The sequence below is a fragment of the Lampetra fluviatilis genome, chromosome 26, assembly GCF_964198595.1.
Source record: "Lampetra fluviatilis chromosome 26, kcLamFluv1.1, whole genome shotgun sequence".
Taxonomy (NCBI): Eukaryota; Metazoa; Chordata; class Hyperoartia; order Petromyzontiformes; family Petromyzontidae; genus Lampetra; species Lampetra fluviatilis.
This window is the reverse complement of record NC_136300.1, coordinates 13,335,748-13,351,863: the sequence shown is the minus strand read 5'-3', so window position 1 is coordinate 13,351,863 and position 16,116 is coordinate 13,335,748. Positions and strand designations below refer to the sequence as shown.

The 16,116-nt window shown below is 58.2% G+C and overlaps 1 protein-coding gene across 8 annotated transcripts in view; it reads left to right on the top strand.

The window, feature by feature from the left end:
• The window catches only part of LOC144942121 (junctophilin-1-like), a 116,347-nt gene that overhangs the window by 47,807 nt on the left and 52,424 nt on the right, over positions 1–16,116 (top strand). The window contains exon 4 of one of the 8 annotated variants that reach the window (XM_078868873.1): positions 14,584–14,939. The exons of 6 other annotated variants lie outside the window; for them this stretch is intronic. In XM_078868873.1, coding sequence (XP_078724999.1) covers positions 14,584–14,791 — 208 coding nt within the window. In that variant the 3' untranslated portion in view covers positions 14,792–14,939. Of the gene's footprint in view, positions 1–14,583; positions 14,940–16,116 lie in introns of those variants that run through there. One more of the 8 variants, XM_078868874.1, reaches the window with a different exon arrangement.

The following is a 16,116-nucleotide window of genomic DNA, read 5'->3' as shown; positions in this document are numbered from 1 at the left end:
AGAGCAAACTTCACGACGGCTTAAACCTGCTCGCCATGCGCATGGACAGACCGGATTGCAACATCTGAAGGGTCACCACATTCATGGATTTTGCTCTTCATCCAGGAGACCTGCAATCCCAAAAGCTTTGCCTCCGATTCAAATACCTCTAGGACCTACTCTTTGGTTCTTTCGGTAAAGTCACGTAGAAAGAAAATAAATTAAATAATAGAATACAACGTTTCGATTGCAACACAAGCAATCGTCATCAGGTATAACTAAATTTGAGAGAGACACAACACAGACATAGAGACACTTGTGTGCCTGTCTGTGTGTCTCTATGTCTGTGTTTTGTCTCTCTCAAATTTAGTTATACCTGATGACGATTGCTTGTGTTGCAATCGAAACGTTGTATTCTATAATTTAATTTATTTTCTTTCTACGTGACTTTACCAAAAGAACCAAAGAGTAATTCCTTTAGTCACGAAAGTTTCAAACCTCTAGGACCTCATACTCTTAGGGGGTTTTTTTCGGTAAAGTCACGTAGGTAAAAAAATGATAAAATTAAAATTAATAAAAAATAAATAATAATTTACTTATTTGAATTTCATTCTTTTTTTGCCTACGTGACTTTACCGAAAAACCTAAGAGTATGAATCCTTGCAGTCACGAAAGCTTCAAATCTACTCTAGGACCTCCTTTAGGGTACCCAGCAAAAATCAGCCACATCATCAGCAAAGTCCAGGTCCGTCAACCTGGACTGTCCAATAAATCCGCCATGACGACCCTGGTCTGATACTCACCCCAACACCCAGTGCATGCAGGTGTGGAACATGAAGGGTGCCAAAACGCAGCCCTGCCTCACCGCTGCCTCACTCCTGCCTCACCCCTGCCTCACCCCTGCCTCACTCCTGCCTCACTCCTGCCTCTCCCCTGCCTCACCCTTGCCTCACACCTGCCTCACACCTGCCTCACACCTGCCTCACCCTTGCCTCACCCTTGCCTCACACCTGCCTCACACCTGCCTCACCCCTGCCTCACCCTTGCCTCACTCCTGCCTCACCCCTGCCTCACACCTGCCTCACCCCTGCCTCACCCCTGCCTCACACCTGCCTCACCCTTGCCTCACCCCTGCCTCACCCCTACCTCACCCCTGCCTCACCCCTGCCTCACTCCTGCCTCACCCCTGCCTCACACCTGCCTCACCCCTGCCTCACACCTGCCTCACCCTTGCCTCACCCCTGCCTCACCCCTGCCTCACCCCTGCCTCACTCCTGCCTCACCCTTGTCTCACACCTACCTCACCCCTGCCTCACCCTTGCCTCACCCTTGCCGCACCCTTGTCTCACCCCTGCCTCACCCTTGCCTCACTCCTGCCTCACCCCTGCCTCACCCCTGCCTCACTCCTGCCTCACTCCTGCCTCTCCCCTGCCTCACCCTTGCCTCACACCTGCCTCACACCTGCCTCACACCTGCCTCACCCTTGCCTCACCCTTGCCTCACACCTGCCTCACACCTGCCTCACCCCTGCCTCACCCTTGCCTCACTCCTGCCTCACCCCTGCCTCACACCTGCCTCACCCCTGCCTCACCCCTGCCTCACACCTGCCTCACCCTTGCCTCACCCCTGCCTCACCCCTGCCTCACCCCTGCCTCACCCCTGCCTCACTCCTGCCTCACCCCTGCCTCACACCTGCCTCACCCCTGCCTCACACCTGCCTCACCCTTGCCTCACCCCTGCCTCACCCCTGCCTCACCCCTGCCTCACTCCTGCCTCACCCTTGTCTCACACCTACCTCACCCCTGCCTCACCCTTGCCTCACCCTTGCCGCACCCTTGTCTCACCCCTGCCTCACTCCTGCCTCACCCTTGCCTCACACCTGCCTCACACCTGCCTCACCCTTGCCTCACCCTTGCCTCACTCCTGCCTCACTCCTGCCTCACCCCTGCCCCACCCTTGCCTCACCCCTGCCTCACTTCTGCCTCACCCTTGCCTCACCCCTGCCTCACCCCTGCCTCACACCTGCCTCGATCCTGCCTCACACCTGCCTCACCCTTGCCTCACCCTTGCCTCATCCTTGCCTCACTCCTGCATCACCCCTGCCTCACCCTTGCCTCACCCTTGCCTCACTCCTGCCTCACCCTTGACTCACCCCTGCCTCACCCCTGCCTCACCCCTGCCTCACCCTTGCCTCACCCTTGCCTCACTCCTGCCTCACCCTTGATTCACCCCTGCCTCACCCCTGCCTCACCCTTGCCTCACCCTTGCCTCACTCCTGTCTCACCCTTGCCTCACCCTTGCCTCACTCCTGCCTCACTCCTGCCTCACTCCTGCCTCACCCCTGCCTCACTCCTGCCTCACACCTGCCTCACACCTGCCTCACACCTGCCTCACCCTTGCCTCACCCTTGCCTCACACCTGCCTCACCCCTGCCTCACCCCTGCCTCACCCTTGCCTTACTCCTGCCTCACCCCTGCCTCACCCCTGCCTCACCCTTGCCTCACCCCTGCCCCACCCTTGCCTCACCCCTGCCTCACTTCTGCCTCACCCTTGCCTCACCCCTGCCTCACCCCTGCCTCACACCTGCCTCGATCCTGCCTCACACCTGCCTCACCCTTGCCTCACCCTTGCCTCACTCCTGTCTCACCCTTGCCTCACCCTTGCCTCACTCCTGCCTCACTCCTGCCTCACTCCTGCTTCACCCCTGCCTCACTCCTGCCTCACACCTGCCTCACACCTGCCTCACACCTGCCTCACCCTTGCCTCACCCTTGCCTCACACTTGCCTCACCCCTGCCTCACACCTGCCTCACCCTTGCCTCACCCTTGCCTCACACTTGCCTCACCCCTGCCTCACCCCTGCCTCACCCCTGCCTCACCCTTGCCTCACCCTTGCCCCACCCCTGCCTCACACCTGCCTCACCCTTGCTCTCACTCCTGCCTCACCCCTGCCTCACTCCTGCCTCACACCTGCCTCACCCTTGCCTCACCCCTGCCTCACCCCTGCCTCACCCTTGCCTCACCCCTGCCTCACCCCTGCCTCACCTTTGTCTCACTCCTGCCTCACACCTGCCTCACCCCTGCCTCACCCCTGACTCACCCTTGCCTCACCCTTGCCTGACACCTGCTCACCCCTGCCTCACCCTGGTCTCACCCCTGCCTCACCCCTGCCTCACCCTGGTCTCACCCCTGCCTCACCCCTGCCTCACCGCTGCCTCACCCTTGCCTCACACCTGCCTCACCCTTGCCTCACTCCTGCCTCACACCTGCCTCACCCCTGCCTCACTCCTGCCTCACACCTGCCTCACCCTTGCCTCACCCCTGCCTCACCCCTGCCTCACCCCTGCCTCACCCTTGCCTCACCCCTGCCTCACCCTTGCCTCACTCCTGCCTCACACCTGCCTCACCCCTGCCTCACCCCTGACTCACCCTTGCCTCACCCTTGCCTCACACCTGCTCACCCCTGCCTCACCCTGGTCTCACCCCTGCCTCACCCCTGCCTCACCCTTGCCTCACTCCTGCCTCACACCTGCCTCACCCCTGCCTCACTCCTGCCTCACACCTGCCTCACCCCTGCCTCACCCCTGCCTCACCCTGGCCTCACCCCTGCCTCACCCCTGCCTCACCCTTGCCTCATTCCTGCCTCACACCTGCCTCACCCCTGCCTCACCCCTGACTCACCCTTGCCTCACCCTTGCCTCACACCTGCTCACCCCTGCCTCACCCTGGTCTCACCCCTGCCTCACCCCTGCCTCACCCCTGCCTCACACCTGCCTCACACCTGCCTCACCCTTGCCTCACCCTTGCCTCACACCTGCCTCACCCCTGCCTCACCCCTGCCTCACCCCTGCCTCACTCCTGCCTCACTCCTGCCTCACCCCTGCCTCACCCTTGCCTCACCCTTGCTCCACCCTTGCCTCACCCCTGCCTCACTCCTGCCTCACCCTTGCCTCACACCTGCCTCACACCTGCCTCACCCTTGCCTCACCCTTGCCTCACTCCTGCCTCACTCCTGCCTCACTTCTGCCCCACCCTTGCCTCACCCTTGCCTCACCCCTGCCTCACTCCTGCCTTACCCCTGCCTCACACCTGCCTCACCCTTGCTTCACCCTTGCCTCACCCCTGCCTCACCCCTGCCTCACCCTTGCCTCACCCCTGCCTCACACCTGCCTCACCCATGCCTCACTCCTGCCTCACCCCTGCCTCACTCCTGCCTCACCCCTGCCTCACCCCTGCCTCACCCTTGCCTCACCCCTGCCTCACCCCTGCCTCACCTTTGCCTCACTCCTGCCTCACACCTGCCTCACCTCTGCCTCACCCTGGTCTCACCCCTGCCTCACCCCTGCCTCACCCCTGCCTCACTCCTGCCTCACCCCTGCCTCACCCTGGTCTCACCCCTGCCTCACCTCTGCCTCACCCCTGCCTCACCCCTGCCTCACCCTTGCCTCACACCTGCCTCACCCTTGCCTCACTCCTGCCTCACACCTGCCTCACCCCTGCCTCACTCCTGCCTCATACCTGCCTCACCCTTGCCTCACCCCTGCCTCACCCTTGCCTCACCCCTGCCTCACCCTTGCCTCACCCCTGCCTCACCCCTGCCTCACCCTTGCCTCACTCCTGCCTCACACCTGCCTCACCCCTGCCTCACCCCTGACTCACCCTTGCCTCACCCTTGCCTCACACCTGCTCACCCCTGCCTCACCCTGGTCTCACCCCTGCCTCACCCCTGCCTCACCCTTGCCTCACTCCTGCCTCACACCTGCCTCACCCCTGCCTCACTCCTGCCTCACACCTGCCTCACCCCTGCCTCACCCCTGCCTCACCCCTGCCTCACCCTTGCCTCACCCCTGCCTCACCCCTGCCTCACCCTTGCCTCACTCCTGCCTCACACCTCCCTCACCCCTGCCTCACCCCTGACTCACCCTTGCCTCACCCTTGCCTCACACCTGCTCACCCCTGCCTCACCCTGGTTTCACCCCTGCCTCACCCCTGCCTCACCCCTGCCTCACCCTGGTCTCACCCCTGCCTCACCCCTGCCTCACCCCTGCCTCACCCCTGCCTCACCCTTGCCTCACCCCTGCCTCACACCTGCCTCACCCTTGCCTCACTCCTGCCTCACACCTGCCTCACCCCTGCCTCACTCCTGCCTCACACCTGCCTCACCCTTGCCTCACCCCTGCCTCATCCCTGCCTCACCCCTGCCTCACCCTTGCCTTACTCCTGCCTCACACCTGCTCACCCCTGCCTCACCCTGGTCTCACCCCTGCCTCACCCCTGCCTCACCCCTGCCTCACCCTGGTCTCACCCCTGCCTCACCCCTGCCTCACCGCGGCATTCACCAGGGAGAAGTCATAGGTGCCCCAACCCCGTTTAAGCACTCTGGGAGTAGAATAACAATCATATAGCCATCCGGTTAAATTCATTAAACGTGTTGACTCTTGTTTATTACAACTTTGACAGTGCTGTTTGTTGCTGACTGATGTTGTGGGCCTTTGGGCACTGTGCTTAGTGACTGTGTTTACAGACAAGTCTGCGGCTGCACCTGTGTGTGTACGCAGTGGGAAGCGGTAGAGTAACGGTTCGCGCGCTGCACCTGTGTGTGTGTGTGTACGTGCTGGGAAGTGGGAGTGTAACGGTTCACTCGCTGCACGACGAGCCCTGCTGATGACCATGAACGATGGTGGTTATTTTAACCAGTCCTGGGCCACCCCTCGATCGACTCGGCCTTAAATGAGTACCAAGTGTAGTGTTGTAAAGCATCAGCACTGGGGAGACAAATATGGTCCGGGCATACCCCCCTCATATGCCATGGCAGCCTTTGCAGATGCTCACTAACAGCACTTGCCCCTGCAATCTCTTAAAGTCTATACAGGGGGCCTTTGTCTTGTGTGTTCGAGAAGCCGCTGGGGCTCGCACCACATGCCTGTGTTAATGGGGCACAGGGATGCGAGGACACGTGCCTCTGTCAGCTGTGGGCATTGTAAACAAATGTTTTTTTTAATATATATTACATGTTTATAGAGTGTGCTGTTGGAGGAGCGGTGGCACAGCGGTGAACGCACTGGGGCTGTGAACTCGGCATCCTGGGTTCGATTCTCGGCTAGCAGCAGTGGTGAGTGAGGCTGTTTCTGAACCGATTGCGGAGCGCCACCCCAGCCCCTGCCACCCTTCACCAACCCACATTGACGGGCGTGGTGAAGTATGATCATACATAGACCATGACTGACAAGGCTTGGAGAGACATTTGTCCACTGGTGGATCAACAAAGCCGTAGTTTGCACAAAGCTGAATGCACTCCGTTACAACCAACATGGTGAAGTATGGTAAAAAAATCACCGTCGCCGGCATGACTCTAAATAGAATGTGTTCCAGTTAGTCTTTAGGATTTTTCAATCCACTACTGGATAAAGGCCTCACCACGCTCTGTGGGTTTGTTAAACCAAGTGTCACTACGCTGCTCGTTGTGGGTTGTGAAAGCTTGGAGGGGTCTCCTGCACTGGGCTTGCTCCACCATACATGCAGGAGTTGATGGAGCCACACTCCACCAATCTCTCTGAGATCCCACCGACCGTGCCCTACTCAGCGTGACTGTGGTCCAGGCTCCAACCCTGGGATCACTGCCGGGCATCTGTCCGCACTGCACCCAGGCTCTGGAGCTCCCTGCCCTCTCAGGAACTCGCAAATTGCTGGAGGCTTCTAGTTACCAGCTGACAACCCCACCACCGGTTTATCAAGACCTCGTCTCTTCAGTCCCTCTCTCCCTGGTTACTTCTCACTTACTTTCCTCCTTTATATGCATGGCGCTAATGTCCCATGACAAAGATCTCACTTATAAGCCTAAAAGAATGATGGGGCAAGTGCTGTTGGCGAGCACCTATGAAGGCCGGCACGCCACACGAGGGAGTAGGTGGCCAGCACCACGTCCAGTCATATTTGTCTCCCTAGTGGCGATATTTACACATCACACTAAGGAACTCACTGGTGGCTGGGTCGACCTAGGGGAAGCCCAGGACCAGTTCATATATTAGTTGCCTATTTTGGCAGTGAGCGAGACTCTAACTCGGGTCTCCAAGTAGTTGTGGTGTGGAGTTATGGTGACATTTAATGGTGGTGTTTGTAGTGTGGGAGTTGGGGTGAATGTTGATGGTTGTGGTGGGTTATGGTTAAGGTGAATGGTGGTGGTTGTTGTGTGGGGGTTGGGATAATGGTGAATGGTGGTGGTTGTGGTGAGGGGTTGAGTGATTGTGGCTGTGTGTGCATTAGAGCGATGTGGTTCATGGAGTTGGTGGCTTGGGGTGTTGCTGCATTACGCTGGAGTGTTTGTAGTGTTACGGTTAGGGTTCGATGTTTGTGATGTGGGCTGTATTATTGGCGCTCTGGCTCAGTGTTGGTGGCGTCGGTAGTGTGTGAGGGTGTTGCTGGTGTTGGTGCGAATCGGGGAGTTTCGAGTGTGAGTCAGAGTGTTGGAGATCCTGGTGGTGCGGGTGCATTTCAGGGCCTGGGTCCCATGGTTCCAGGGTCTTGGTAAGGTGATGCTATTTCAGGTAATATGTTAGTGGTTGGGGTCATGGTGTTGGTGGTGTGGGTCACGGTGGCAGCGTTGTTGGTAGCGGTTTTGATTGTGTGGGTAATGGTGTTGGTGATGTCAGTGGTGTCGGTAGTGTGGCTTTCAGCATTGGTAGCGTGGGCATTGGTTACAGTGGTGGCGGCGGCACGGGCGGTGAGGTCACGCCGTTGGTTTGCGTTGGTGTCCGTCGCATTTCTGACATCGTCGGCGGTGAGGCCTATGGTTCTGGTGGTGTGGCTCAGTGCGAGGCTATGGGTCACGGTGTCATGAGCTGCATGTGGCCGCAGCAGCAGCAGCAGCAGGAGGCCTGTGTATGCCTAAAGTGCTGAGTGGGCCTGGCTGGTATTTTAGTGGCACTGAGCTGTGCTGGGGAAGGGGGCGGGGGTGGGGCGGGAGGGGGGCTGCAGGCAACGCCTGTGCCTCTCGCTGGCTTAACGGAGCTGATATTATTGGAACACTATGAAGGCATACCTAATATGGCCGGGCTGGGGCAATTAGACTCACGGTGTGCTGGCGAGGAGAGTGGGGTGGGGGTGCGCAGAGGGAGAGAGTGTGTGGGGGGGGGTGTGATAGAGAGCACGTGCTGGATGCTGGGAGAGTGTCAGAGGGAGAGATGAAGGGAGAGAGAGAGCACGAGGGGGAAGTGAGTGCCGGGGAGAGGGAGATGCATGCATGACTGGGTCTGGTGCAGAGAGAGGAATTCCGGCATTTGGAGCTGTGCGGCGATAATACACGGCCTGAAATAGGATCGGTCAAATTGAACAGCAAAGAGCTCGGGGACAGTCAAGCAGGACATATTTTTTTCTTAAGCAGCAGAGCACGGTGACGTGCCATGAAAATCGCTCCCGCAATGTGCCCGATCTCATCAAATCTCAAACGCAAAGCAGCGTTGAGCCAGGGTAGTGCTTGGATGGGTGACCGTCCAGGCTTAATTGATCGAATAAGATTTTTTGATACTCTCTGGTTCTTTCGGTAAAGTCACGTAGATAGAAAAAATAATAAAAGAAAACACGACGTTTCCCCTATCACCAGTGGTAGCGAACATTTTCAGGCATCCACCCGACGTCCTTCCTTGTGGAAGAGATATGTAGATGACACGTTCGTCATCTGGCCACATGGCCGGATGGCACTATTCCAATTTCTCAACCACATCAATTCCATACACCCATCTATCAAATTCACCATGGAAGTGGAAAATGATGGCAAGCTACCATTCCTGGATGTGTTGATCGAGAAGAGAACCTGATGGCTCGTTGAGACACTCTGTCGATAGGAAAGCCACCCACATGGATTCCTATCTAAAGCCTGACTCCCACCACCATCCAGCCCAAAAGAATTCCCTCATCAAAACATTACACCATAGGGCCCGTTGCATCTCCGACCAGCACCACCTAGCCAGTGAGCTTGAACATGTATGTCAGGAAGAATGGATATTCTGACCGCACAATCCGCAAAGCTGCATCCCCAACCATGGGTAGAGAACCATCTGAGGACTCAATCAAAACCATCCCCTTACCAAATGTAATGCGAGCGTAAATGGGGTTGTTGCTGGGCTCTGGTCCATATATATATAAGTGGGAGCCCGGAAGAGATCGGGGCAGTCGGGGAAGTTAAGAGTCTGAGCCATGTTGGGTGGTGAGAGAGAGATCCGCGCCATCGGCCACGTGGTCGAAGGACCTCAGCACGCCGTCGGCCAGCGGTGTCCGGAGTGCGGGAGTAGAGGAGCTAACGGAGGAGCGTGCGTGGCATGCGAGAGGGAGCTTGCGCGGGGCGTACGTGAGACGACGCTGGTCCGAGGAGGAGACCAGTGGGGTGTGTAGAAGAACCTGAATAAAAGACAAGCAGAGACCCGCAGTGCCTGACGGAGTCATTTATTACATTGGAGTCAGAAGTGGAACGAGATGTCAAAACATCTCAAGAAAAATAATATACCTGCACCATCTTCAGAAGACGAAGAGGAGCTTCCTCCGGTGGTGGCGGTCTCGACCATGGAGGGCGTGGGCGAAGTGGCGCCGAGCGACACGACAGGAGTACAAGATGTCGTCGCGGCGGCTGGGCCGTCTGCGTCGACGGGCGCCAAGGATGGCTGGCGACAGGTGGCAGACCAGCTTGATTCGCTGCGGGCCGTTCTGCTGGATTTAGTCACCCTGGTCGCGCCAGCGACGATGCCGGGACAGCCACACGGCGGGCCTTCAACCGGGGAGCCTTCGGGTTGGGCCGAGCCGTCCACCATTGAGGCCTCTGCGAGGCTTCCCGCCCTTCCCGACACGCGGCAGGACGCCGCCATCTTGGGTGTGGTCGGGGCCAAACGGCGGGAAGCCACCATCTTGTTGCCGCCACGGCGGGAAGCCGCCATCTTGTCGCCGCCGCATGGGACGCTTGCATCGGAAGACAGCAGCTCGGGGACTCGCAGCCATCGCCTGATGACGATTAAATAATTCTCACTTGGAGGAGATTGGAGCGCATTTGCGTGGCGTTTTGAGTCGGCTGTCCGATCCGCCAAGTGGACGGATGCGGAGGCCTTGGAAGTTCTGCCGACGCTCCTGGATGACAAGTCTTTGAAATTCTTCCGCTCCATCGCAGCCGCGAAGAAGGCGACGCTGAAAGAGGCGTTCGAGGAAATGGCAGAAGCGTACGAGCCTCCGGACGATGCTCACCGGAGATTCGTCCAGAGGCAACGGGCAACGGAGGAATCGCCTGTGGCTTTCCGGGGCGCTGTGCTTGAGCTGGCTATGGCCGCGTATCCAGAGACGGAGCCCGACTTGTTGGAGCCCTTGATACTGGGTAAGATGTTGGAGCTGTCCAAGGACTTGGGCATTCCACTGCCGGTGTGCGGCCATGAGCAGCTGACCTCCCGGATGGCAGCCAAGTGCCTCGACGCGCAGTTCAACTTGCGCCGTTGGGCGCAGATGACTGCCTGGACGGGGAGCCCGACTGTGGAGGGAGACGCCGTCGGGTGGACTCCGTCGAAGGCCGTCTTCGTGCCGGACGAGAGGGGGCCTGGTGATCTTACTGCGGCAGCGGGCCAGTGGGTTCCTCGAGGGGGAGCGGAGTCGCGCTCCGGGCCACCGCTGAGGGATCGCCGAGACAGGGGGGGGAGCCGGGCGGTGGGCCGACTCGTCGTGTTACCGCTGCGGGCGTCTTGGACACTTCGCGGGGGACTGTCGGAGTCGCCCTCGCCCGCCTCTTCAGCCGGAGTCCCCAGTCAGGGACGCGACGTCAACGCCGGAGAGTCAACCGTGTCAGGCAAGTCGGTACGCATCAGACACCCGGCAAGGCCTGTCATCTCATGCATCACCGTCGGTATGCGTTCCGGGGGCCTGTTCTAATGGGGGGACTCTAAGGGATCCGCGTCGCTCGCTGACACAGTGGCGAAAATTGGCACGGAGGGTGGTCGCAGCCGCTACTGGGTCGTCGACCGTGCCGGGTTCGATACAGGGGATCGACGTGCGGATTTTGGTAGATTCGGGCGCGTCCGCAACTATCATCTCAGACGTGATATTCTATCTCCTGTCCATTTCGCCGTCGCGGGGTACGACCGGTTTACAATTCGTGTGTTGCGGAAAATGGAGGGAGTATGGGCATCGTTGGTCAGGTGGAGGCGCGTATTTTGGTTGGGGGTGTGTCGGCTTCGAGGACGGTGTTAATCTCCAGGTCCCTCGCTGTGCCGTGTTTATTGGGGACCGATTTCCTGGCAAAGATGCCCATTCAGATAAGGGTAGATCAGAATTGTATTGAGTTACCGGCGGGCCAGAAGATTTTCTTTTTACCGTCGCCGTGGGGCCAGTCCGCCCCGGACCGCCAGGTGCAGGCGCTGTCCGATGTTTCGGTCGACATTCCACCTGGCTCGCAGATGCTCATTCCACTGCGTTATCGGAAGCCCGTGCCTGGGGTCGAGGGGGCGGCGGGGGTGTTGTTGTCGCCGTCCAACGCGGTTACGGCGGGCCTGGCGCTGGTCGCGGCACGGACGATTGTTTGGCCGGGTCAGCCTCCGTTTTTGCAAGTGTTGAATGGAGACGCGGACAATGTCGTCATGCCGGCCAGAACGGTTCTGGCCCATGCTACGACCGCCTTCACAGCCCATGACGGTCCGGCCCACCGGGGCCTCGTAGGGGGGGTTTCGGCCTCGACGTCGCAGGACGATCGATGGATCGCCGGGTTGTGCCAAGAAAATGCGTCCTTGACTACGGACCAGCGGTCCGCACTTCGCGCGCTGTTGGAGAAATATTCTGATGTCTTTAGTAAAGACGATTTCGATCTGGGATGCACCTTGTTGCTCTCCCACCATATTGATACCGGGGATGCTGCTCCCATTCGGATGAATCCACATCGGTTGAGCCCGGCGGAGAGGGATCATGTACGCGGCACAGTGGATGATATGCTAGCCACTGACATTATCTCTCTGTCCAACAGCCCGTGGGGCGCTCCGGTGGTCCTGGTGAATAATAAGGATGGTAATTTGCGGTTTTGTGTTGATTTTCAGAGGTTAAACAAAGTGTCGGTTGCGGATGCATACCCCCTGCCGCGTATGGATGATTCCCTCAATGCCTTGTCTGGGGCGAAATTTTTTTCCACTCTTGACCTCTCTTCGGGGTTCTGGCAGCTCCCTCTGGACGAGTCCTCGAGGGAAAGACGGCTTTCCGTACGCCGCAGGGCCTGTTTCAGTTTAATTGTCTTCCCATGGGGTTGAACGCCGCCCCTGCTACGTTCCAGAGGTTGATGGAACTCGTGTTGACCGGTCTGCAGTGGGACACGTGCTTGATATATTTGGATGATGTTATTGTGTTCAGCCGTACGTTTGAGGAGCATCTTCAGAGATTGGTTGCTGTTTTTGCTAGGGTGCGTTCCGCCAATTTGAAATTTATACCCAAGAAGTGTCACCTTTTGCAACGATCCGTGCGCTATTTGGGCCACATTGCCAGCTCTGACGGTGTGGCCACGGACCCGGAGAAAACGGCGTGCATCCGGGACTGGCCGATTCCAGCCACGGTGGGTGACGTGCGTCGTTTTGTCGGGTTCGCTTCCTATTATCGCAGGTTCGTTCCAAACTTTGCTACAATCGCTAGGCCGTTGCACCTCTTTACGGCAAAGAATCGGAGGATCAGTTGGGGGCCAGCGGAGGAGGCGGCATTTCATGGCCTACGCGATCGCTTGGCGTCAGCGCCGACGCTGGACTACCTGATTTCACTCTGCCTTTTATTCTGGACACTGACGCTAGTGACACGGGGATTGGGGCCGTCCTATCGCAGTTTAAGGGTGGCGTCGAGCGCGTGGTGGCTTACGGGAGCCGCGTTTTATCTCCGACGGAGACCTGCTACTGCGTTACCCGCCGGAAACTGTTGGCTATAGTGAATTTTGTCCATCAATACCGCTCGTATTTGTATGGCCGCAAATTTATCGTGCACACGGACCACGCGGCTCTGCAATATTCCCTGAAAGTTGACCAACCGTCTGGCCAATTGGCGCGATGGTTGGAAACTTTGCAGGAATTTTCGTTTTAGATTCAATATCGTAAGGGGTCGCGTCACGCAAATGCGGACGCACTCTCCCGATTGCCGCAGGGATCCACCTGCGCCTGTGCCTCTGGCACGAATAGGTGCATGCGGGTTCCACAGCCCCCGCGTCCTGTCATGTCCGCTGTGGAGATGCCCGGGGCTTCCACGTGTCCGGAACCGGCCGACGGGGTTTTAAATTTGCCGCGTACCGTGTGGATTCGGGAGCAACTGCTCGATGATTCGCTGGGGGCCTTACGGAGTCAGGCTACGAAGGAAAAGGGATATCCGTCGTCCGATGGGACGCCGGGAGCGGCTCTCCGTGACGGCTTGTTCATGTGGAGGGAAGGCTTGCACGATCTCTGGCGTCTTGTTGTGCCGTCGTCGTTGCGATATGAGTTGATTCGGATTCTGCACGCTGAGAAGTTGTTACATCTCGGGGTGCAGAAAACCTTGTTGACGTTACAGCGGGATTATTTTTGGCATGGCATGACGACTGACGTCGTCGGGCATATTTGGGCGTGCTCCGACTGTGCCCGGTGGAAGCCGCCTAAGCAACCGTATGTTCCCCCAGTGCAGTCGATACAAGTGTCGCGGGTTAACGAGTTGGTGGCGTTGGATATTCTGGGGCCCTTTCCCCCGTCCGCTCGGGGGAACAAATTTTTATTGGTCGGGGTTGAATATCTTTCCCGCTGGCCGATGGCCTGGCCTTTGCCCGACCAGTCGGCGGCGTCTATCACGGAGGCATTTCTGTTCGGATATGTGATGGACAAGGGGGCGCCAGAAAGGTTGCTTACAGACCAAGGGCGAAATTTTTCTTCCAACCTATTGCGGGATGTGTGCGACGCACTGGGGACTAAGAAAGTTCGGACGTCTCCTTACCATCCACAAACTGATGGGATGGTTGAATGGTTGAACCGGACCCTGTCGGCCATGCTCTGTCAGACGGTTAGCGAGAAGCAGGCCGATTGGGATTTGCATATCCCTGGGGTGCTCTCCGCTTACCGGATGGCGCCACATGCGTCAACGGGGTACTCACCCTTCTTTTTGATGTACGGCCAGAAGAATGTGCCGCCGGTGGAAGTGCAACTTGGCACACGGGCGAGGGGTCCTGTTAAGCCCCTCCCCGAGTATATTCGTGACGCCGCTCGGCGCGTGGCGGAAGCACGGGAGGCGGCCTGATTAGCTATGGCCAGGACCCAGGCCTGGAACGAACGTTGCGACCGGCGCTCTCATCGTGGGTCCCCCTGGCGAGTGGTGGACATGGCCTGGCTCCACTGCCCACAGGTACCAGTGGGGACCTCCCCTAAGTTGCACAAACCCTGGCAGGGACCGGATGTGCTTATTGAGGTCCCTAGCCAGCAGTCCGCGTGCGTTTGGGTCGGATCGCGGCGTTGGTACGTTCACACGTCCCGATTGAAACCCTACGTGGCCCCGCGAGTGGATGCGTCATCTCCTAACGTTGCCTTGCCGGTGTCTGTCGCGTCCGACGCGCCACTGACTTTGCCTGTTCAACCTGCAAGCGTGCCTGTCGTGCCTCCTGTAGACGGGCCGGCTGTGATCCTGCCGGACACAGGGATTCCTGCACCGGGTGGGCCTACCACGGCGACGGGGACACTTGGCCCCGCTGCCCCTCCAACCCTGCCGCGGTTGCAGTTGCAGGGGGCCCCGACTACGGACCTCTTTGGGGAATGGGGTGCTGGGACGGACAGGCCTCCACCAGCGGCGGATGGTTCCGGTTCCGCCGCTCCTAAAACCCTGTCGGGACTGCGACCTTTGAGGGCGCCACCTCTCGTGAAGGACGGGCCGGCGACCCGCACTCTTTCCAAATCCCTTCCCTTTCGTTAATTGTGTTGTTGTTATACTCTCCGTTGTGTCTGGTGATTCCTGATTGTGATGCTGTCGCACGCATTATTTTGTCCTATTGCAGCCGGGATGGCTGGCTTTTTCATCGGGGGGGGGGGTCATGTAATGCGAGCGTAAATGGGGTTGTTGCTGGGCTCTGGTCCAATAACACGGCCCGGGGTATTGGGGGGTGGAGCCTGGTCTGCGGGGCGTGTGGGAGGGGCCACCGTTTACCTCGGCTCCAATGGGAGGCGAGGTGAATAGGGGCGGAGCTAGCGGGGTAGTATGGGAAGGCCGGATCTAACGATCCGGAAGGGGAGGAGTCAGGGTCACGTGGGGGGAATGTATATAAGTGGGAGCCCGGAAGAGATCGGGGCAGTCGGGGAAGTTAAGAGTCTGAGCCACGTTGGGTGGTGAGAGAGAGATCCGCACCATCGGCCATGTGGCCGAAGGACCTCAGCACGCCGTCGGCCAGCGGTGTGCGGAGTGCGGGAGTAGAGGAGCTAATGGAGGAGTGTGCGTGGCACGCGAGAGGGAGCGTGCGCGAGATGATGCTGGTCCAAGGAGGAGGCCAGTGGGGTGCGGAGAAGAACCTGAATAAAAGACAAGCGGAGACCAGCAGTGCCTGACGGAGTCATTTATTACACATACATAGCAGGAGTTACCAAAAGGATTGCCAAAATCTTGAACAAACACAAGATCCAAGTTCGGTTCAATACAGTACACAAAATCTGTGATTTGATCCTATCGGTGAAGGATGCGATTCCGGACATGCAATGTCCTGGTGTCTATAAGCTGAGTTGTGTCTGTGGCAACAGTTACATTGGTGAAACCAAGGGACGTGTCTCAGACCAGGTTTGCGAGCACAAAGCGGATTTGAAACACGGCAGGACCAACACCTCGGCGGTGGCGGATCATTGTTTCAAAGCTGTGGGCACACATGACATTGTTTTCTCCGAGACCAAGGTGCTCTGCAAACCCTCGGGCCACCATCAGATATTTGTTCATGAAGCTATCCAGATATACAAACACAGACAAAACTTTAATCGACAAGATGGATTCAGATTGAGCAACCATTGGAAGGATGTGCTAAACCGCGCCAAGTTTTAACTGCTATGATTTTCACTCACCCACCCGGTTGTCGTCGTCCGATTACTAATTCGAGCTCCTTTACTTGCTAATTTCTCCAACCCCACCCGTCCCAGCACGCCACACCCCCCCCTCTCCCCCGTGG